The sequence below is a fragment of the Tachypleus tridentatus genome, chromosome 8, assembly GCF_004210375.1.
Source record: "Tachypleus tridentatus isolate NWPU-2018 chromosome 8, ASM421037v1, whole genome shotgun sequence".
Classification (NCBI taxonomy): Eukaryota; Metazoa; Arthropoda; class Merostomata; order Xiphosura; family Limulidae; genus Tachypleus; species Tachypleus tridentatus.
Genome location: NC_134832.1, coordinates 107292572 through 107316281, shown reverse-complemented (window position 1 = coordinate 107316281; position 23710 = coordinate 107292572). Strand labels below are relative to the sequence as shown.

Here is a 23710-nt window from a genome sequence, read left to right as displayed (position 1 = left end):
TTGTAAAAGAAGGAACTGTAGCTATTTTTGTTAGAATGACTAAGATTGATAAATACTATTGAAATTGTAGAATAACTTCAGAGTGAACTGGTTAAGAAAAACAATCTTGGAATATGAATGCTTAATTCACAAAATGTAGACTGTTTCTTAAATGTGTGCTTTAATTTATTTAAGTAAAAATCTCACACTGACCTAGAAATGCAATTAAAAACAAGTTGTATGTAACCTGTAAACTGGTAGGTACATCTGTATTATCTTCTAAGATATAGTGTATCATTAGTGTTACAAAAAGTATAAAGGTATGCCTTTTTAATTGTTTATGTACAAAATATTCTTATCTTTACCCAAATAACAAAGCTTTTATACAGTTTACAGGTTACATACAACTTGTTTTTAATTGCATTTCTAGGTCAGCGTGAAATTTTTACTTAAAAAATAAATTAAAGCACACATTTAAGAAACAGTCTACATTTTGTGAATTAAGCATTCATATTCCAAGATTATGTTTTTCTTAACCAGTTCACTCTGAAGTTAATCTACAATTTCTTTATTTTGTTTGGGGGGGTATATAAATTAAAATTTGAAGAGGTTCATGGTCTTGGAAGGACAAAGAAGAGTCTTTGATTTATAAAAGGTTAAAAGTTACCCCATGTTCTATAAATTTCAGTGGAAATTGTGCCTCCTTTATCTCAAAACCTGCATAGACACACAAACTGTGTTGCTTGATTATGCCAATTATTGGTTTATTTTAACATATCATTTGTATGTTGTTTTGTTTGGTGGTTATTCATTGTAATTGATGATAGATCAAATATTTGTTTTATGAATAAAAGAAGTTGCAGCTAATTCTAATGTAATGTTTGAATGAACATAAGGAACAAAAAATGTTACTATAGGAGTTCTGGTTTTAACATTAAAAATTGGCAAGTATAAGAAACCTTTAGGCCCAAAATTTGATACATATGAAAAAAAAAAACGTGAAATGGACACATTAAGAGGGATAAGGAATAAAAGCATCTCTTGTGTATTTGATTGTTATTACATTTTAGTGTTTTGCTATACTTTTATGTATTTGATCATTTAGAAATTTCTCCATTCTTTATTAAGACTCAATTATGAAAGAATTTAAATTTGTCAACAGGTCTTGGAACTCTAATTGGTCTTGGAACTCTCTCTCCAAATCCTGCTTTTACCACCATGACTACAACATTTGGTCTTGCAGGCATTGTGGGTATGTAGAATGTGATACAATATATAGTTATGCTGTTTGTTTTTGAAGTACATATTTGTATTTGTTTTAATGCATTGAATTTGAGAAGATAGTTAATCCAAAGATCAGAAGTAAATCCATGTTACAAGGATGTTATTGTGAATTACATCACTTAATGATATAAAAACATGCATGAGCATGTGTACATTTTTGCTCTAATCTGTATTTCTGTACAAATAATAATGCTTTTTTTATCTTTAGCCCATTTGCATATGGTGGTATTAAATTCAATCTGAACAATGATACTGATCAATGCTTTTAAGGTAAAAGACAATCTCTAACCATTAAATGTCATAGATAGTGCATCATGAAGTTTCTCATTACAAAAGTAATGTTCAGAGTAATCAGAAGAATCATCATCCTGTTTAACTGAATTTAGCTCTGTTACTCAGTAATTTAAAAACCCCTAATATCTTACTTCTTGCTGATTTCTTTACATTGTTCAGATTTTAATAGATTTTCCAGGATTTCCTCTATTTTCATGTATAGTTTAATAAAATATTTAGTTTTTTTCTTGTGTGCATGAATACACAGTTGACATTTTTTTTTTTAATATTCAATCGTTTGACCCAGTAAATTTTATCAATTGATTTCATTGAATGTGTATGTACACAAATATACATCTTTCCTGAGATATTATTGGTTTATGTTGTGTTAGCTTTTCATCTTAAACAGGTATAATTTGTCATTAAGTAACTTTATTTAGCTGCTTGTGGTGAACATTTTTTTTAATTAAAAATGTTTGTGTAATTAAGAAGTTAATTTACAATCAACTATTGATATTTGTGTTGCTGTGTAAGTTCTTTCTTTTTATGCCTTATTGTATTTGATGGAAATAGTTTGTCATTAAGAACAGCTTAGTATCATAAATGTCTAATAAATAACTTGTTAGGTTTATTTTATTTTTGTCTAGTGGTTTAGAAGTTTTTAGTATGGTAAAGTTATGGTTTAATTATTAAAACTTGTATGTGATAAGACTGTGTGTTAGGATGTAATTCTTAATACCTGTTAACATGCCATGTTACTTTTTGATAGGTGAAGGAAAATTACTTAGATAATCTTTAAAAAGTTGTATTTGTTACTAACATAATTTTGCAGTGCTAAAGTTATTTGTCTATATTTTGTTCCATTATTTAAAGCGTGAAAAACAAATGTTAAAAGCTGATAAACTTGACAGTTTATCTTATAATTTTTGAGTTTTACAAGACAACATGTAGGGTGTCAATTTTACAAAGTGTCTTCAGTTAAATTCTCAAATGCTATATGTACTCTGAATTTGATATATGTTGTGATAATATAACCTTTTTTTTTTTTTTTTGTTTCAGGTTATCACACTGTTTGGGGAGTCACCCCAGCTTTACATTCACCCCTTATGTCTGTAACAAATGCTATTTCTGGAATTACTGCAGTGGGAGGATTGGTATTAATGGGAGGAGGGATTATACCAAGCAACACAGTTGAATCTCTGGCAGCCACAGCTGCTTTTATCTCCACCATTAACATTTGTGGTGGCTTTCTTGTAACCAAAAGGATGTTGGATATGTTCAAACGACCCACAGATCCCCCAGAATACAACTATCTTTATGGAATCCCAGGTATGAAATTTAGTTCATGAAATTCATTGAAACAAAATGCAGTAATTCTAAAGTATGCCTGAGGAACTATTGTATTTGAATGAACAAAAATGAGTTAATGTTTTTTAAAATCATCATAGTAATAAAATCACCATTGCTCAGACAATCCTTATTTTTAATAGCTTTCAGTTTTGTTTAGTTACTAAATCGTCAAGTAGAAAATCAGATCCTTCTTGCCACATCCACCTCTCAAATCCTTTCTTTTGAGATTTGTTAATAGTTCTCTCTTAGGTTTAATTCTATATTATATTTAACCAATAGAAAGTTAAGGTTTTCATCTATTGAATGACATATTGTATTACTTTGTGTTCTGAATAGGTAAGTGTAAATTTCACTTATAATACAACTTTGGTTTCTGTTGGAATAACAATGGCTACTTTGGATGAATTTGTAACAGCTGTTGTTGCATAGTTAGAAAGCCAGAAAAATTAAGATAGGTAGAGGAAATTATCTGCTTTATTTAGTGTGTTACTATTATTAGTATAAAATCAGTTGGGTTAAAAAAAGACATGGATAAGTGCATTATTTCTTGTGTCATGTTTATTTTTTATTATAGAAGCTACTACAGTGTAAAAATGGGGATTTTTTAGGTTAGTTAAAGTTAGATTAGTTAAAATAAATAAATAGCAATAATGTAATAAAAAATGTTTCACTAAATATGCACGAGAGTGTCTCGTGGATATTGTAATTCAATAGTGTAACTTAAGTGATTCACAACATATAATGATGTGAAAAGTAGCTAGATGCAGTTCAAAGGGCAATAAAACAATAAAATTTAATTATAAATAGATATATAGTGTTAAGTTTAAAGTTACTTAGGATAAATGAATGCAGTTACATGTTGTAATTTGAAGTCATTCAAGAAAGAAAAAGTAGGTAATTTAGGTTTATTTTAATTTTCTGTTTTGGTAGCAATAAGGTAGGTCAAATTGACCAACCTTGTATAGTGTTAGGATAGATAAAATATAAAGTTTTATTGAAAACAAACATTTAAAATGTATATTTAGGAAGTTTTAGGGATTACACAAATGAAATTTCAGATTTTTTAGAGGATGAAAAGTGTTTTTGCACACAGGCTATTCAAAACAAATACTCTTATGTTGATGGACAAATCTTTTTTTTTATTATCGTTCATTGGAAATTTGTCAGTAAAAAGAATTGTTTTTTGTATGTGAAAGACTTAAAACTTGGCAGTCTTTCAGTAAATATTATATGAAGCTATACACACTGCATTAAAAGTTAGTAGTATCAAATCCATAAAGACTTTAAATGAGTGCAAAGAGGTTATATGGCTGGTCAAATTGATCAAGCCCATTGATAGAGTTAAGTATACACTGAAGTCTTGTACAGACTTTTGAGCTTTAAGTTTTATAACACTTAATGTATCTCAGAATTAAAATAAACAACAACATACTTACGTCAGACATGCTTTTGATTCAAAGAATGGACATCCCTGAGTTGTATCTATAACACAGGAGGAAATGTGGTAAGTATGATGCTTAATTGTTTATTAATCTCCTTAAAATACATAATTTTTATGATAAATTTGGCCTAAAGAAGAGGTTATCAGTTTCAAAGCAACAATTTGTTTTTATGTGTGCCTTTTTTAAAGTTTAAAAAGTGTTTTCATATGGGTAAAATTCAGTAATTAAGACTTGTTGTTTAAGCTAATTTTGAAAGGCTTTACTAACTGAGTGATGACTTTGTTATCAGAATTTGCTTTTATTTTAGCATGTGTTTTAGTAATAAGTATTAAAGTAAATACATCAGGTACAATTTGTAAGTGCTACAGTAATTTTAGTTAGAGCTTCCCTTTAATTCTGACTGTTAAAGCCATCACATTAGTTTTCAAATATTATAATTTTTTGCATATGAATTCATTTTTCTAGTTTTATGTAAGAGATGATTTTATTACTACTAAAATTTTATTTTGTAATATTGTGTAAAAAAAACAACTTTTAAATGATCAAAAGCATTTATGCCTTCATAAATATAAGAAAGTAAAACATTTTGATTTAGAAATTTAATTCACTGTAATTAGGTAAGCATTTGTAGAGAAACAAGCTGATCATTGATTAAAAACTGACACAAGTTCATAGATGTAAAAATCATAGTTTGATTTCTTACAGTAATATATACATGGATATGTGGTTGTTAAAAATGTATATTGTTCCATATAAATTATATATAAGTATGTCTTACACTTATTACAGGTCTTGCTTTCATTGGTGGCTATGCAGCAGCTGCAGCTGCTGGTTACTCTGAGATACACCAGATGGCTTATTTGGGCTCATCTTTGTGCTGTGTTGGGGCTTTAGCGGGGCTATCCTCCCAATCTACTTCTCGATTAGGAAATTCTCTTGGAATGATTGGTGTCAGTGGAGGAATTGCAGCTACTTTAGGAACAATGAATATCTCCCCTGAGCTGGCTGTGCAGATTGGAGCTTGTATGGGTGCAGGTTGGTATTAAACTACCTCTCATCCTAAGTTGGACATTTAGAAGAATTTGTAGCAATTGTTCCAAGCCAATTGGGTATCAGACATCACTTGTACAAATAAGTTGAAAGAGCTTTTTAAGTGAAAAAGCTGTAATTTGTGGCAGTATTAAGATATTAAAAACTTTGCTGAGACTGCAAGTATAGTACCCAGAAAAAACAAAATTTAAGTTTACAAGCTCAATCATTCTTTTTCCTTTTTTGTTTGTTGATGATACATTTATCCAGTCTGATGCAAGATACAGTCCAGAGGAATAATTAAACTTTGTTTTCTTTTGAACTGTCCAAAAATGAGTATTATTTAAGGTATTGGAGGCAGATGTTTTTATTACAAACACAGTTTGTATGTTAGAAGTACATTGAATCATCTCACTTTCATCTAAATGAAAGATGTTGAAGTTTAACAGGAAATTTTTGGTTGTAATAGATCTAATTTTTGCCTAAAACCAGAAAAGCTTGTTTAATATCTGTATGCATATTTATGTTGGTTTATAAAAAAGCAAATAATACCATCCCTAATAAACTACGTTATTATAAAATAAACAGTACGTGATGACAGTAAAAATGAAGTCTAAAACAATATTGCTGTTATTTACACTTGTTGAATTAAAAAAGTCACTTGAGTGTATTTAGTTCTTTTATTTTTTTAATTTTTGTTTATATATATATTTTCATTTTTTTAATTGTTACATATCAAGTAGTTAATTGCTGTATCTTGGAAAACACTATATTAGGAAATATGTTCATAGTTTATGAACAGAAGCAATTAAAATAAAAGTTTTGTATGTGTAATTTTACAAATTGTTGTTAGAAAGCAATATTAATTTGTAAAACTGAAGGTTTAAATATTAAACTTTTTTAATAAAAGTGTTAATCAAATTTAATCATAATTAGCAAAATCTGGCAAACCTGATTAATTAATAAAGTAAGAATTTTTAAAAAGGAATATCATTGTTTTTAAAATGTTAAACAACTAAAACATCTGGTGTACCATCTTTGGCTTACAAGTCTGTTTTGATAAATTGATGTACATTTTTAACTTCAAGGAGTTTTAATTTGTTTTATATTCCATCTGTGATATTTTGTCATTTTATCACATTTCATTTTTTCTCCAAAAGGGAAACACAGTTACTTAAAATGCACTCAGGAGAAACATTATAGTTTATCTCTTAGTAATATTATAAACATTATAATCCATATTAATTTCTTTACTAAGCAGTCTTACTACACTTTAACATGTGTGTTCTTTGTGTTGTAATTCATGCTAACTTCAAATCATATTTCATAATTTCTAGACATTGATATTTGCTAAACTTTTACACATAACCTACAGTAATATTTTTACCTTCTACAAATAAAATGAAAAGATTATAACCTGAGCACTTTCAAAAAGTGGACCTTTCAAAAGCATTCGGGTTATAGAGTTTTTATATCATTTCTGTTGAGACTTCCTGAACGTGTGATTTTCTCACATCATGAATTTTCCTTTAGGAGGTAGTATCGGCTTATATATTGCCAAGAAGATAGAAATTACAGACTTGCCTCAGTTAGTAGCAGCCTTTCACAGTCTGGTAGGCCTTGCTGCTGTGCTTACTTGTTTGGCCACATACCTAGTAGATTTCCCTCACTTTGCAACTGACCCAGCAGCCAATGCTATCAAGACAGCTTTATTCTTAGGGACCTACATTGGTGGAGTGACATTTAGTGGTTCACTTGTTGCTTATGGAAAACTTCAAGGTAAGCTGAGGAATTATAAGTGTGCAAGTTAAAATATGTGTTGAGATACTATTGCAATGAAAATGTTTTCTTCTACAGTTGCTATAGCCAGTACAATAAGTTTCAGATTTTCAGTAGCCCATTGATTCCTAAGACTACATTTATAAGTCCTTTAACTGGTTGGAGAAGAACTCCTTAATTGTACCCCCAAAAGATTAACATAAATCATAACGAAAATGAATAAATGATGTAGACTGAGTTATAGTGCGAGTGTCACAGAATTTGTAATATGTATTGAAAAATTGTAATACCATTTTAGGTAGATCATAGATCATTAAGAAATTAAAAATGTCTGCATTAATTTGCTTTTCTGTAAAGATTCTCAATTGCTGCTTATTATTAAATTTTTACACCAGTGTACAGATGTTTTCTACTGTTTTAGAGATGCATTGTTTGAACTGCATAATTTAAATGAGTGAATTAAAACCTTTGAATGGTGTTTGTGTTAAAAATTGTTTGCTACATATAATAAACAAATGATTTATCATTTACAATAATGTGTTTGTTGAATAATTATTTAACATTGTTTCCAGTTGTTTAAATAACTATTACAGTTAACTTTGTGCCCATGATTATGAATATTTCAAAAGTCTAAAAAAACCTTAATGTATATTTATACATGTTCATGACACTTTTCATGCAAATATATAAATCCATGGGCTCAATTCCAAGAGCTGTATAGGGCCAAAATTTTAGGTTTTACAAAATCTAAACTTAATTTTATATGTTAGGGGTTTAGTTATGCACATTAATAGTAGTTTTTAAGTAAATATTTTTAGCCAAACCCAAACAATCCCAAAAATCCCATGTCTCACTTCTTCCAGAGATGTATGTCTTTTTTTATTTTATTTTTTAAGGTTATATTTAATGTGGGTCAAAGGTCAATATGAAGAACTTCTAGAAAGTTTGTAAGATATAAATATAGTTACGCCAGTAGTTGTAGTTAGTATTGTTCATACTAATTCCATACTGGCATGTCTGGAGGTTTTATTAATATTCCTCGTACTTAGTAGACTCACCCTAGCTGTTGTCAGTGTTGTCCATGACTGTAAAACAGTCAACACAGCTGTTGTCAGTGTTGTCCATGACTGTAAAACAGTCAATGCAGCAATTGCCAGTGTTGTCCATGACTGTAAAACAGTCAGCGCGGCGATTGCCAGTGTTGTCCATGACTGTAAAACAGTCAGCGTGACAGTTTGTTGGTATTGTTCATACCAAATAAACACTGTAAGGGTAATTATGGTCAAGTCAGTGGTATTTTGTATTCTGCAAACTAATTCAGACGTAGTAAAGTTAGCAGTTGTTGTTAGTATTACACAAACTAGGGCTAATATAATCAAGACAACAATTAGAAGAACACAAACTAGGGTAGACTTAAAGCCAGTAGCTGTTGTTAGGAGTGCACAAACTGGATTAGATATAGCCAAGCCAGCAGTTATTGTTAATATTTTATTTAATGAGAAGTAGGCTTATCCAAACCAGCCACTTTTATTAGCATTGTTTAAACTAATGATGATATGATGGAACTAGGATCTGTTACGATCATATCCATTATGTTGTCAGGTCAATTGTAATTTCTTTGTACATGTTATGGTGTATATTTCGTTAATCTAATAATTATATACTTTTGTGTATACCTTGTCAAGTCAGCAGGTCTTAACATTTTAAACTAGAAATTTGTCATTTTTTGTTATGATTTGTGCTTGTTAGGTGTCTGTTGAACTTATAGTTCAACACTTTTTGATTTATTTGTTTACTCTTAACACTGAAAGAACAGTGATTGATGTAATGTAAAGTAGCCACTGTAATGTACATTGTCTGTGTGTGCTGACTTGTATTTTGCTACTTAGAATATATATTTGCATACATATTTTTAACTTTGTATATACTTGCAATCTGCAAACAAGTTTTTTTTTATTCTAACTTGGTTGAATTATTCCAGGAATTCTTAACTCTGCACCACTGCTGTTACCTGGGCGTCATGCTCTCAACAGTGCCCTTCTTGGAGGTAATGTTGCAGCAATGATCTGGTACATGATGAGTGACAGTCAAGGTGTTGGATTGAGCATGCTGGGAACTACCACTGCTTTATCAACAATAATGGGTGTTACACTTACAGCTGCCATTGGAGGTTAGTTATGATTTCTAATTGGATTTGCAGTTAACATCCTTTTCTCAATTTAATATTTTGGGAGTTTCTTGTTGTGTTTTTTTATATATATATATCCATTTAAGTTACACCCATGAATGCATACTATTTCTGCTTTCTGTGGACCATTCTTATTGTAGATATAGCAGTTTTAAGAAACTTAATCATGGCTTCAGTCTCTTCATGTTAAACAATAAATTATGGTATTTTGACAAAATCTAAAACTTAAAGAAACTTTTAAAAATAGGACCACCCTATTGCATAGATAAACTGAGAAGGTTCATTTTATATTCATTTTGAGCTAATGATTCAAAGAGTGGAAGTTGAGAGCCCTAACCACCAGGCCATGCCAGTTCCTAAATGATTTTAGGAAATGTAAATGTATACCTAACAAAAGTGAAAGAAACATTACTACAAGTTTATATATCAAATACACGCAAACAAACTGCTAAGGCATTGTAATTTTATTATTTAGTTCACTGGGGTATATTTGTTGTATGCTGTAGTCACAACTCAAACCAAGTTTTGGTCTAAAGTTTTTCATTTTGATGGTTACAGCTTTTTGTATACTCCTGTTTGTGGTATATCTGGTTCATTGTCAGAACCTCTGTTTTAAAAAAAAACTATTTTTAGTTAAACTAGTTCTGTCTATAATTTGCTTCTTGCACATGATGTAATGTTCCATGTTGTGTTAAATGTAACATTCATATTTTAGCTATCTGTTGCTTGATAAAGAACTTGTGGATGAAGTTTAAAGCTTACATTTAGTAAATATATTGCAGAATTAACTCAATCTTGTCATTGCTTTTTATTATAACTTTGTTTTTAATATAGGATTTATCAATATCAGGTACCACAAAATCTCATATTTTTATATATTTCAATACTGGAACTCCTTTGTAGTTAATAAAAATTTTTACTTATTTGGAAAAGTATCAAACAAGATTGGTCAAAGGAGATGAAAATTTCAAGTATTAAATAAAATCTATTTGTGAATTAACAATATCTATTAGATGGTTTTCGAAGCATTCATTTAAGGCTTTAGATTTGGATAGAAAGTCAGCCAACTCCTTTGAAAGGGATTTTACATAAGGAATACTAATTGACAGTTTTTTTTCCTTTTAGTAATAACAGTATGATTTTAATCAGGAGGCTTTGGCTTTTAAACTTTTCTTATTGATATACTTATGGAACAACTGTGATTCCTAATTGAGAAAGATAAAGCTTAATCTTATCATAAGATTTTTTAAATATTTCATAGTAAAAAAGAATATTGAGCTACAGATTTATTTGTATGTCCTTAAGTCTAATTATATTAAAACATTTATATGACACAATGGATAGTGTATAACAGGAAAACAGTTCAAGTTATAATAATCATAAAAAATTTTTAATGATTACAAGTACCACACAGGTTTTCTCAGTGAAGTTTAGAATAACATGTTAAAAGTTATACTTATGGCAAAACTTCCAGAAAAGAAAAATCAATAAGTGGAAATACTTTGTAAAGTGACTGCAGTTTAGAAGAAATACTTCATAAAATAACATGTATATTTCAGGAGCTGATATGCCTGTTGTGATCACAGTGTTGAACAGTTACTCTGGTTGGGCTCTCTGTGCAGAAGGGTTTATGTTAAATAACACACTCATGACCATTGTGGGAGCTTTAATTGGTTCTTCTGGTGCAATCTTGTCCTATATCATGTGCAAGGTAAGCTTGACCTTGGTTAGAGCAAAAGTGGTTTCAGATTCGCATTATGCTAACTGAAATGAAACCATAAAAGTAAATTATCTTCAGTCTGAGACATTTTGTTATGGTCAGCTTATGATATACACTTTTTGTTATGAAAAGCATTTCATTATGACATACAAGTTATTGTCTTATTGTTATGAAATGTTTTTGTTATGAGTGTTTTTTTGTGATTGGTGAATTTGGTTACTGGGTTTACTAAGAAGAAAAATGTTTCCAGCAGACATTACTAGTACTCTGTTCTTGGTTTTAATGTTTATACCTTAGTATACATGTGAGATCTGACTAAAGCTATTATGCAAAAATGATGTGTACATTACGTTTGTAAGTATTCAATTTATTAAAGGTGTTTTGAATTTAAGTAAAATAAATTAAATTACAAAAAATTTTTTTGTAGACTTAAATCAATTTGCACTGTAATTTTTGTTTTATGTAACACTTGTCATCATATTATAGGCTAAGACATGCTCTTAACCCTAGTGTTATGTAATTTTTGAATGGTCCCCTAATGATTGTACAACATACAATCTATTATAATTTTTTATTATTGTCACCAATAAATTTTATTCTTGAAAAACTACCTGTCACAAAATTACTATTTATGACAAAAATGCAATATCACACCAAGATGTAATAAGAATGAACTAGTCACAATGAAGTGTAAGAGAAGTAAAACAATACCCTTGATCTTAAACCTATATGTGTGTGTGTGTAAAGTTTTAGTGTTTTTGCCTGGGAGTATTCACACATACTGCTGTCATGTATTTAATTTTTTTCATCTAAATAATTTATTTTGTCAGACAGCTTTCTTAACAGATTAGCTAGTTTAAAATTAGTTATTTTGAACAATGCATGAATTATTTTCTGTTATTGGAAGAAGTCTTCAAACTGCATGAGGTAAAGAAATTTAATGTTTTTTTATTGTTGAATACCTGTTTGAATTATGATTCAAAATGTTTATATCATTTTGAGTAAATAGACAGTTACTTAACAGATTGTAACGTAAGATATTTATTCATCATTATTTATCTTGAGAATTTTATGAATTGTAATTTCTGTTCATCAAAACATGATTTGCTTGCATATATATGTAAAATATATATATATAAACCTAGTCACCTGATGTGTTTTTAAGTATAAAGCTGTATTCTCTAACAAGTTCTTATATGAGTAAGTGCAATATGGACTAAGTGACTGTAGTAGTAAATAATTTGTGATTAGTTTTAGTAAAGTGGTAAAACTAGTGCATAAACTCAATAATGTTATTTGATTATGATTAATTGCAACATTAGCATGTAATTTAAATAAAATATGTATCTGTACACTGACATTAAATCAGATATCTTTTATGTAATTTCCCCTCGGTGTGGATTCCTGTCCGTGGTGAGGGGACCTCCCAGGGAAGGTTCTGTTCTATCTGGTTACCTTCTCTGGGATCTAAACATCCACCCACGTGTTTGCTGTGCGTGGTGACCCGTGAAGGGGAGGAGAGGATCCTGGTGGTCGAGGGGTCCAACCCTAACACACCACTTTGGCCTCGAATTCCTGTAGACGGGCGGCCTTTGGGTGGCCCCCCTTGGGTCAATCGGCTGGTCCACTTGGGCTAGAGTCAACCAAGTACCAGTGTTGGAAGTTCTCAACGGGTGTTGTGGACATTGTGCCTGATGCTGGTGTTTGGGTATAGTGCCCACAAAACCCTGGCGTTGCTACAGTGTCCTTGCATGACATTGTAGTGCTTCCTCTCGTAAGGCTCCATGGTGGGTGGGGTCAGTGGGTACAAAAATTTTCCTTTTTTCCTATGGATACTCCAACAAATAATTTAAATAAAATAGTGAAAAAACAGTCAATAGATAAACGACCACGTCTTGAAGACTCTGAGCAGCAATCTTCAACATCTATAACACCTGTACCCCATTTTCTTGTATTACATTATCTTTCAGAAAAACCTTTAGGGCAAATGTCCCCTTTTTTTATTCAGAAGGGACTAGAGGGACTTGCTGGCTCTCCAAAGTCAGTAAAGAAACTTCGATCTGGTGACATATTGGTTGAAACATCCACATCCCAACACAGTGAACTCCTCTTGAATTCAAAGGCAATTGGGGATATACCTATTGAGGTTACACCCCATGCTACCTTGAATTCTTCACAAGGAGTTATTGTTGAAAGGGATTTGAAGAACGTTCCCGAGTCAGAGATTCTCGCTGGTCTCTCCACTCGCAAAGATGGAGTTACACTGCCAACAAATACCCTCGTTTTAACATTTACTTCACCACGTGCACCTGCCACCATCAAGGCAGGTTATCTCATTTGCAGGGTTCGGCCATACATACCAAACCCTCTTTGATGTTTCCAATGTCAGAGATTCGGCCACTCAAAGACATCTTGTCGTGGACCCATGACTTGTGCTCGTTGTGGAGGCAAGGACCACGATGCCTATGACTGTGACACGAACCCACATTGCGTAAACTGCAATGGTTATCACCCCTCTTACTTTCATTCTTGCCCAAAATGGTTGGAGAAAAAAGAGGTGCAGCATTTGAAAACGACACATAACATTAGTTATCCCGAGGCTCGGAAATTGCTGTCCACAACTCCATCTCGGACATATGCTGCTGCACTTCATTCCACAACTACAGTGGGAGTGCAGACAGATCTCTCTGTGCCTCCAAGAGAATCGTTTTCAAAACAAATGAAAAGCCTTTTGACCTCCGTGGTTAAAAAGGTTGATGAATCGACTTCCACACCCAGAACAGGATCCATGGAGGTTGATAGACCTCCTCCGACTAAAGACAGTAAAGAAAAAAGATGTGGTCGTAAACAGAAGGGTTCTCCAGCCACTTCACCTACCCATTCTTAAAAATGGCCACCTTGATACAATGGAACTGTCGAGGTTTACGTTCTAATCTGGATGATATCAAAACACTGATTGCTTTCTACCATCCTGTTTGTCTTTCTTTACAAGAAACATTTCTCAAAACTGCTGATACTGTCTCCAATCGGCAGTTTTCTCTGTACAGAAATGACAGGTTGTGTGATGGTCGAGTACATGGAGGGGTGGCACTGTTGGTTGATCAACACGTGCCCACCCTGTCTTTGTCACTCAACACACCCTTGGAGGCTGTAGCCATCCGTGTTTCCTTGGGTCATACCATCACTGTTTGTTCTCTCTACCTGTCCCCTGGAGAGACATATGATCAATCAGATCTTGATGCTCTCGTTGAACAATTGCCATCTCCATTTCTAATCCTAGGGGATTTTAATGGATATCATCCCCTCTGGGGAAGTGCTCTTATTGATGGGAGGGGCCGATCTGTAGAGCGGATGCTCTCTGATCACAATCTTTCTCTTTTCAATACTGGTTCTTCCACTTGCTTTCATGCACCTAGTCAGTCCTTTATCGCTATTGATCTCTCAGTTTTCTCCCCTTTATTATTCTCCCATTTTTCATGGAGGGTTGACAGTAATCCACTAGACAATGATCATTTTCCGATCCTTTTGAGAGAGACTGGCCGTGGTCGATGCCACCCTACCTGCGTCCCCCGGTGGAAGCTGGATCAGGCAGACTGGTCCACTTTGTGGACTTATCTTTGATCGTAAACTGACCTTTATACCACACTTAAAGCAGCTTCGGGTCAAATGCACAAGAGCACTGAACATCCTCCGTGTTCTCTCTTCTACCAGTTGGGGGGCAGATCGCTGTTCAATGTTAAAGGTATATCGTGCTCTTATTAGATCGAAACTCGATTATGGATCAATGGTCTATGGCTCTGCCAGACCCTCGGCCTTAAAGATGCTGGACCCCATTCATCACCAAGGACTTCGACTCTGCACTGGGGCTTTCCGTACCTTTTCAGTTCAAAGTATATACATTGAATCTCATTAACCTTCTCTACACCTTCGCCGTTTGCAACTATCTTTACAATATACTTCGAAACTTCATTCCTTACCAAAGCATCCCACCTGGAAATGTGTTTTCCTTCCTCGGTGGGCAGTACTTTTTCAGAGCAGACGATCTGTCATTGCTCCGTTTGGCCTTCGCATCCGGGTGTAATTGGATGAATTGGGTCTGTCCTTGGATAACATTGCAGATTCCACAGGTTGGCCCATCCCACCATGGCTTATTACAGCCCCCCAAATGTGACCTTTCTTTCAGTCACCTAAAAAAGGCAGATACTCCAGATTGGAAGTTTCGTCTTTTATTCAATGAATATCTTTCAAACAATCATTCAGTTCCCATTTATATAGATGGTTCCAAATCAGGTAATTCAGTGGGCTCTGCTATGGTTTGCTATGGGTCAGTAGTTGCACACAGAATTCCTTCTACAGCTTCTGTGTTCACTGCTGAACTGTATGCCATATCTCTTGCCCTGGATCATATTGCAGCTGAGCAGTACTCCAACTGCACTATTTATACTGATTCGCTTAGTTCTATACTTGCCTTGGAATAGCTACACGTTAGCTCACATCCTATTCTCGCTGATATTCGAAACCGACTGGCCCATTTCTCATTAGCAGCTGCTTCAATCCAGTTTTTCTGGATACCAGGCCATGTTGGTATTCGCGGGAACGAGCTTGCAGACATGGCAGCTAAATATGTCTGCTTCAGCACAATCACTCCTATGCCTATTCCGTACATGGACTATGGTGTTGTCTTCAAGGCTCGGCTCCATGCCAGCTGACAGTCCACTTGGAGTGAGCAACGTGACAACAAACTTTTTTCAAATCAAACCCAAAATTGGACTCTGGCCATCTAGCTTCCGTAAAGTTTGGAAGGAGGAAGTTGTTCTCACTAGGCTATGCATTGGTCACAGTTTTTTAACTCATCATTTTCTTTTATGTGGAACTGATGCACCAATGTGTAGTTTGTGTAACACTCAAATCACTATCAACCACGTTTTACTTTCTTGCCATCGTTACAATTCTCAACGACGGCAATATTTTAAACATATTTTTTCCCAGGGTCAGTCTGTAACATTTGACAGAGTTATTGGTGATGGTGACTCTGTCCACCTTGATAATGTTTTTAATTTTTTAATGGCCATTAATCTTTTTAATCTCATTTAAGTGTTGCATATTTATTCATTACACCTTTTTAATTGTGGTTCCTTTTTTACAGTTTTAATCTCTCTCCTTCAATTTGACATTGGACAATGGCCAGAACATTAAATAACTCGACACCAGGACTGGAAAGGCCAACTTCAGGTGACTAACGCTACTATTTGAACTATCCGTTTGAACTACCCGTTAGTCATCCTGGCGAGTTGTTATTATACTTTTGCTGCATATCATTTCACACTTTTACTACTTAACTTTTTAGTACTGGCCATATTGACTCATAACCCGGAACCAGGACTGGAAAGACCAACTTCAGGTGACTGACGGTGGTTTTTATACTTACCTGTTAGTCTTCCTGGTGGGTTATGATCATTACCATTCTGCTACAGGTAGTTCTTTACAACTTTGTTGACTGGATGTCAACATTGGTTTTTTACGCCATTTTTTGTTTTAATTGCCGTTTTGCTTTTATCTTCAATTACTTTTACAAATTTTACTCCATTTACTTGACTTTTATCTTTTTACTGGACATTTGGCTATTCATTATTACGATTTTGTGGAGTGTCTTTTAAAACTTTTATTCTTTTACATTTTGATAATAGCTGCTATGGCACATAACCCAGAACCAGGACTGGAAAGGCCAAACGGTGGTTCTTGAACTTACCTGTTAGTCTTCCTCGGGTTATGATCATTACCATTTTGCTAGAGTAAATATTTTACAACTTTGAAGACTGGATGTCACCATTGGTTTTTACACCATTTTCTGTTTTAATTGCTGTTTTGTTTTTACCTTCATTTACTTTTACAAATTTTACTCCATTTACTTGACTTTATCTTTTTACTGGACATTTGGCTACTCGTTACAATTTTGCTATGTATTTTTTAAAACTTCTATTCTTTTACATTTTGATACTGGTTGCTATGACTCATAACCCGGAACCAGGACTGGAAAGACCAACTTCAGGTGACTGACGGTGGTTCTTGAACTTACCTGTTAGTCTTCCTGGCGGGTTATGATCATTACCTTTTTGCTAGAGTAAATACCTTACAACTTCTTATACTCTGCCTTCTATCTTAACATTGTAGACTAGGTGTCAACATTGGTTTTATACTTTTTTGTTTTACCTTCATTTCCATTTATGTCTATTACTACATTTATTTATTTATTTTTTTATTATTTTTTTTTACATTTTTACCAAATGTCTGGTGCAGATAGCCTTGCTGCTTTGTGCCATAAAACACTAAATCAATCAATCAATTTATGTAATTTATTGATTTTTGTGTTGAATTTGTGTAAATTTGTGTAATCTTTCTTCCAGATATATTTAGTCATTAACAGTCAGCTGTAACATATTCCTGATATGTGGAAATTATACTGCCCAAAGAAACAGTGGTGTTATTAGGCTTATTTTTAGCACTTTTGTATTACCAGTTTTTCTGTTTGTTTATCAGGTAAAGCATGAAGTTTATTTATATTTGTTCTATTAAGGCTATGAATAGGTCTCTACCTAATGTGATCCTCGGTGGCTATGGAACATCTAGCACTGGTACAGGTAAACCGATGGCTGTGACAGGAACTCACACCGAGGTCAATGTTGATCAGACTGTTCAGCTGATTCAAGAAGCTAAGAACATCATCATTACACCTGGCTATGGTTTATGTGTAGCTAAAGCTCAGTATCCTATTGCTGAGATGATTAGTGTTTTGAGAGAGAAGGGAAAAAATGTAAGATTTGGGATCCATCCAGTAGCAGGTAGGCTTACATCGTAATATCTTATGTTCTCAATGTGTGTAAGATTTCACATTTATAATATGCTCTATGTTACTTCATTTGGACCAGAAATTTAGTTTTTATTAAATTTTTTTAGAACTTTAGTTTTTAATTGTCAGTTTTTCACCAACTTGTTCAGTGTTGTGGCTCTGCAATAAAGTTGTATTAAGTTGAAAATTGTATTTCCTTTTATACTTTTCATTAGAAATATTTTCTCCATTTAAAATGATCAGTGATACAACGTAATTCATATTCAAAGAATATGCTTGTTACCTTAGGTATCAGGGTTTAAATAATTCGTTTGAAACTACATATGGAATTATGTACAGAGTGTGGAGAGCCTGTTGCCATTAGGAAAGCACAAAATATGGATGAAAGATTTAATTTAAATCATAAAAACTGTCATTTCTTAAATAGTGTTTTTCATGGCTGTCAAGGAGTGAAGTTTGTTTTCAAAATGTTAAGTGCATACCTGTGTTATGTATTTTTAATCAGAGGATAGCAGATCTTGCATTCTGTCATTTTCTTACATAAAGGGTAAGAGCCTAGTTATTTAACATGATGGGTTGCGAGTCTGAGAATTTATGGTTTGGGAGTTTTTTTTTTATGTATCTGTTCCAGTATAACAGTCATGTTGTATGAGCTGTTAAGAATGTATTATCACTCAGTATATGAAACTTCAAAATATTTCATTTAATTTTAGATATGCAATGAGATATTCTGAGTCTTTAAGAAAAATAAATGTTTCATTCTTTATAAGGTGCAGAAAATGTATTTTCAGTCTTTACAAAAGTTGAAAGTATATATTTTCATTTTGTAACAATATTTGAAAGATATATATGTAAAAACAGCTCGTTTGGGTTGAAAATATTTTACATAGAGGAGCAAACAACATTTCGACCTTCTTCGGTCATCGTTATTTGCTCCTCTACGTAAAATATTTTCTCAACCCAAATGAGCCGTTTTTACATATATATTTTTCTCTACAAGTGGGTTTTCTCGAGATCACTGATTAATGTTTGAAAGATTTGTTCATATTCTATAAAAATCTTTGAAAGATTTATTCTCATTCTGTATAAAAGCTTATGAGAGATATGCTGTGTTAGGTATAAAGGTTACAAAGATATGGTAATGGTATTTTCAGACAAAGTATTTGATATGGAAAAGTCTTCTGGGAATGGTGTTTTTAAATTCACATGAGATGAGTAACAGATAACGAGATTTATGTTTGTTGGTATAAGGTATTCTAAGAGAGCAAATTAATAATTTGATAGTGCTAGAAAAAGCTCAGGCTTTATAACAAAACAAATTTTTTTTTTTGTATGAAGTGCAAGTTGTACTGAACTACAAAGCTTTCTAAACAGTATCTCCTCTTTGCATTATGTAACTTTGTTTACATAAAAACTACGAATGAATAATAGTTAGTAGTTTTATTCACTACCATGTACAGTATGTTTTATAAATCTCCATTTTGTTGTTAGTCTTAGCCCAAAGATTTCTGTATTTCCTATTAGAACTGTAGTTTAGGAAGCTACTTTACCATGATGTAAAAATTATTACACTGAATGATGAAATTAAAGCTTATTTCTTGAATAGGTGCTGCAGCATAATGATGAAGTTTGTTTTACTTTATGTATTAATTAGTGTACCACATTGTTTCTTACTAGTACTGTCTGGACCAGTCATGATCATAAATTGAACAAGGGCAAAATTTATATAATATTTTTTTGACAGATAGGTTTTCTAGTGTTTTCAAAATTAATAACTCAAAATCGTTTTCTTTAAATGTATAATAAACACTTGAAATCATATGCAATAGGTCGTATGCCTGGTCAGTTAAATGTTTTGCTTGCTGAGGCTGGAGTACCATATGATATTGTGCTAGAAATGGATGAGATCAATGATGATTTCCCTGAAACTGATTTGGTTCTTGTCATTGGAGCTAATGATACAGTGAACTCAGCTGCAGAAGAAGATCCAAACTCCATAATTGCTGGTATGCCAGTTCTTCGAGTTTGGTTAGCCAAACAAGTAAGTTTTTCAATAACACTTTTTCATTTTTTTTTTCACTAGTTTACATTATTAATTATTATGGGAAGAAGCTTGCATTGTTTATTATGTTTTGAATGATGTAGTACATGAATTACCTAATGAATATTATCTGAATTAATTTACCCTGGAATTACTGATGAGATACTTTTGACCCCATCAACTTTAACAAAATTATCTTAGTTACATCTGCACAGAATTGTTTATGGGTTCATGACTTTGTTTGTTAGACTTTTAACAACTAATGGAAATAAAATAAAAATAAAACAGCACAATTGAAATTTCTTTAATTATTGCATTTAATTCCATTGGGATATTCTTTTTATTTCTTTTGGCTGGTTCTTTGCAAAGTGTTATAACAGGCAAAAACAAAATTTCTTAATATGATGCAGGTACGTAGATTGCACCACTAGTAAATGGTATAAAACAGGTCTGTAATTTTGATGGTGAAAAATTCAGTGGATTTTTATATTAATTTTTCTTTGAATAGTATGGTAGTAGTTTCTTTATGAATGTTTCAGTATCTTTTTCTATAATTGTCACAGTGATTTCTTTTATTTGGAATTTTACAATAGTTTGTTACAACTGTGAAAAAAAAAAAAAAAAAAAAAACAACTATGATGTCTCTTGTTTCATTATTTCTTAAACCTTACCTTGGATTGTAAACCATTTTTAATCTGCATGTTAGAATCATTGGCAAAGGTTCTTCATGTTACCACCTAGTTTTTAGATCTAATTAGTAAACTTGTAGCAAAATATTGCATGTTTCTATAAACCTGGGTATTGTATTATAAATTTATTAACGATCATCTGAAAAATATTCCAGGGTTAACGATTTAACTGTAAGGAGTTGATGTGTTTTGAAACTTCAACTGTGTTAGAGAAAAGGAAAAAAAATACACATCTCAGTTTTTCACAGTGGATAAAATATTGTTATCTATCCAATAGGTTATTGTAATGAAAAGAACCTTGGGTGTTGGATATGCAGCTGTGGACAATCCCATTTTCTACAAAACAAACACTTCAATGTTGTTGGGAGATGCAAAGAAAACTTGTGATGCACTACTAGCCAATGTCCTCAGATCTTATGATTCTTGAGAATAATTAGTTCTTTAAAATCATGAAATTTTACTGTTTATTGTATGGTAGAATGAAAGGTGAAAATAGTTTTTTTTATATACAACTAAAAACAAATGAGCTGAAATTTCCTATTCAAGTACTGGAAAGTGTAGAATTTACATTTATATCTCAGAAAACATCAAGATCATAAGAAGAAATTTTACATTGAATTTTATAGTGTACCTGTAGAACACCTTGCTTCAGTTATGCAAAGTTTTAGAAATAACAGGAAATTTATTAGCAAATTTGGGTTTTTTGCTTTATAGAATGTTATATTTGTTCAAAATTTTTCAAAAAGGTGCCTTTATAATCAAAACAGGCCAGGCTAAATTTCTTTAGTTTCCAAATTTTGGAACTTGTTTATGAAAATTAAACCAGTTGCTTTTGTCATGTTGTATGGGTCTTAAATGCTGTGCTGCTCTTGCATGATTTAATGTTAAACTATCAGATAGATAAATTACTTCTGTTGTTGTTTTTTCTCTTCTAAATATATGTATTACTTTTTATGGGAAATTTTTTTCTTATAAAAGAATGCACAGAAACATAACTGATATATATGTGTATAAAGAAGTCATGGTGTAAGACAAGGAATGTTACAACAGTTACTTTTGGACATTTTTAGTAATGCATCTCTTGGAGTACAATCTTAAAAACACTTTGAAAATGTTCCTCTGATGTAAAAGAAATGTACTTATACTAGACAAGTAATATAAATTAGATGTTTTTGAAACTTGTAATTTGTGTCTAATTCTTAAAATTTCTTTCAGTTTTAAGATCTTCACTATTTGTTAATGTTACAAAAAATAATTTAAACTTAAAGAGAATAAAGATACAATATTTTACCTAAAAATGTTTAGCCACTATGGGCTATCATTAAGGAACAGCAACATGGACATCTCTTACAAATATTCTGATGTATGTATGTATAGAGACATGCACACTTACATGTGCTATTTTCAAAATGAAGTAAAATATTATAAATAATGTTTAGAATGGTTGAGAAAGAAGGATCTTTGGGGTATTATTTCATTATAAAATCCTAAATAAAACACATTTGTTTAAAGAAATCTCAACATGTTATAGATTAATAGTAACCATATCAAAGCTTTAAGGGAATTTAAATGTTACATTGTAGATTTAACCTTCTTTAATTTTTAATAGTTCTTCTTTAATAGTAAAATAACTTTTATATAAAAATGTTTGCAGAACTCTTTGTACACTACCACAGATTTTACCAAAAGTAGGCTAATTACCACATTGAAGAAAAGCTAGTTTTATAGTTTTGTCTCTTGACAGTTTTTGTTAACTTTTTGTATTTCACAAATGGTAAAAACATATTTTTGGGGTTATATTATTTTTTAAACCAAATATTTTATTAGAAAATGTGAATGAGTTAGCTATTACATGGGGTTTTTAGTTTAATATTTGCTCCTATGTTAAAAATCTGGTACCTTTCAGATTGTAAACCACAGAATGTATACTTGGATACATTAGACTGTGCATATATGGTCATCTTTAGAAAGTATGTATGTAAAGCTTCAGAGAAGATTTGGCTAGATAAATGAATAGTATTAGATAAGATGTCAATGTTATGTTTTACTGTTGACTTCACTATCTTTAAAAACTCAATTCTTTCTACAGCCATGAGTTGTATAAATATCTTTAAAATGTAACTTAATTCTGTTGTACTTGCAAATTTATGGTTAAGAGTAGTAGTTACTAGAATATGGATCCTTAGATAAATAAAGTAAGTATTGGAATATTTGTAGTGCATTGCTTTGGCTGTGATATTAAGAACATTTGAAATGCTCAAATTAGACACTGAAAACTAATGAGGGATAAGAACCTATACTAAGTTACATATCATGCCATATCTGTAATCTAGATGGACAGGTTGTGTTAAATGGAAAATCAGATAACTGTGTTTTGGCAAATTACCAACTAAATCTAGGATTGAATATGAAATTTTGAAAGTTTATTTTTAATGGGATTGTATTATATATAATTGAAAAGTGTGTTCAAAATAAAATAAACTGTCTTACACTTTATTAGAATCCTTAATACTAAATTTGACCTCATTTTTCATGTATTTGGAATTTAATGCACAAGCTTTCAAAGTTCAGTTGTAACTTATTTAATGAGGAGAGTATGGCTTGCAGTTCTTTTTATAGATGCTGTAAAAGGATTATAGAAGAAATGTGAAATGTTTGATATTTAGATTATCCTACAAGTGTTCTGTTGGATTATACTAGCCAAGGAAGATGGACAAAACTATTTGTGGCTTTTGGATCACATTTAAATAATACAAGTGCATTGGATTAGCATCTTTAAAGATCCCTTATCCCTGCAGAGCATTATAGAGCATTGTGAGAGGGCTTGAATAAGTATGGTATTTAGGTACATTGTATTCATACAAAGGATTTAAAGGAACCAACCCCTGACACAAGAATATTTTCCATACTATTTCATCACTTCAGTGAGTTCATATTGTCGTGACATATAAGCAGAAATCAAGTATGTCATATGTTTTTTTTCTACACTTCTTATTATTCCATTTTTTCTTGTTTGATGTGATAAAAATACTTGAACCATAATCAATCTTGAATGAATCAGTCAGTTAGGACACAGTCTGACATTGTTG

General features: G+C 31.9%; 1 protein-coding gene across 2 annotated transcripts in view; it reads left to right on the top strand.

The window, feature by feature from the left end:
• LOC143223153 (NAD(P) transhydrogenase, mitochondrial-like) overlaps positions 1-22831 on the top strand; it is a 42375-nt gene extending 19544 nt beyond the window's left edge. For both annotated transcript variants that reach the window (XM_076450710.1, XM_076450711.1), the window contains 9 exons: positions 1142-1231; positions 2596-2865; positions 5118-5363; positions 6891-7136; positions 9118-9306; positions 10884-11035; positions 17619-17883; positions 19721-19932; positions 20899-22831. In XM_076450710.1, coding sequence (XP_076306825.1) covers positions 1142-1231; positions 2596-2865; positions 5118-5363; positions 6891-7136; positions 9118-9306; positions 10884-11035; positions 17619-17883; positions 19721-19932; positions 20899-21048 — 1820 coding nt within the window. In that variant the 3' untranslated portion in view covers positions 21049-22831. The remainder of the gene's footprint in view (positions 1-1141; positions 1232-2595; positions 2866-5117; positions 5364-6890; positions 7137-9117; positions 9307-10883; positions 11036-17618; positions 17884-19720; positions 19933-20898) is intronic.
• The last annotated feature ends 879 nt before the right edge of the window (positions 22832-23710 follow it).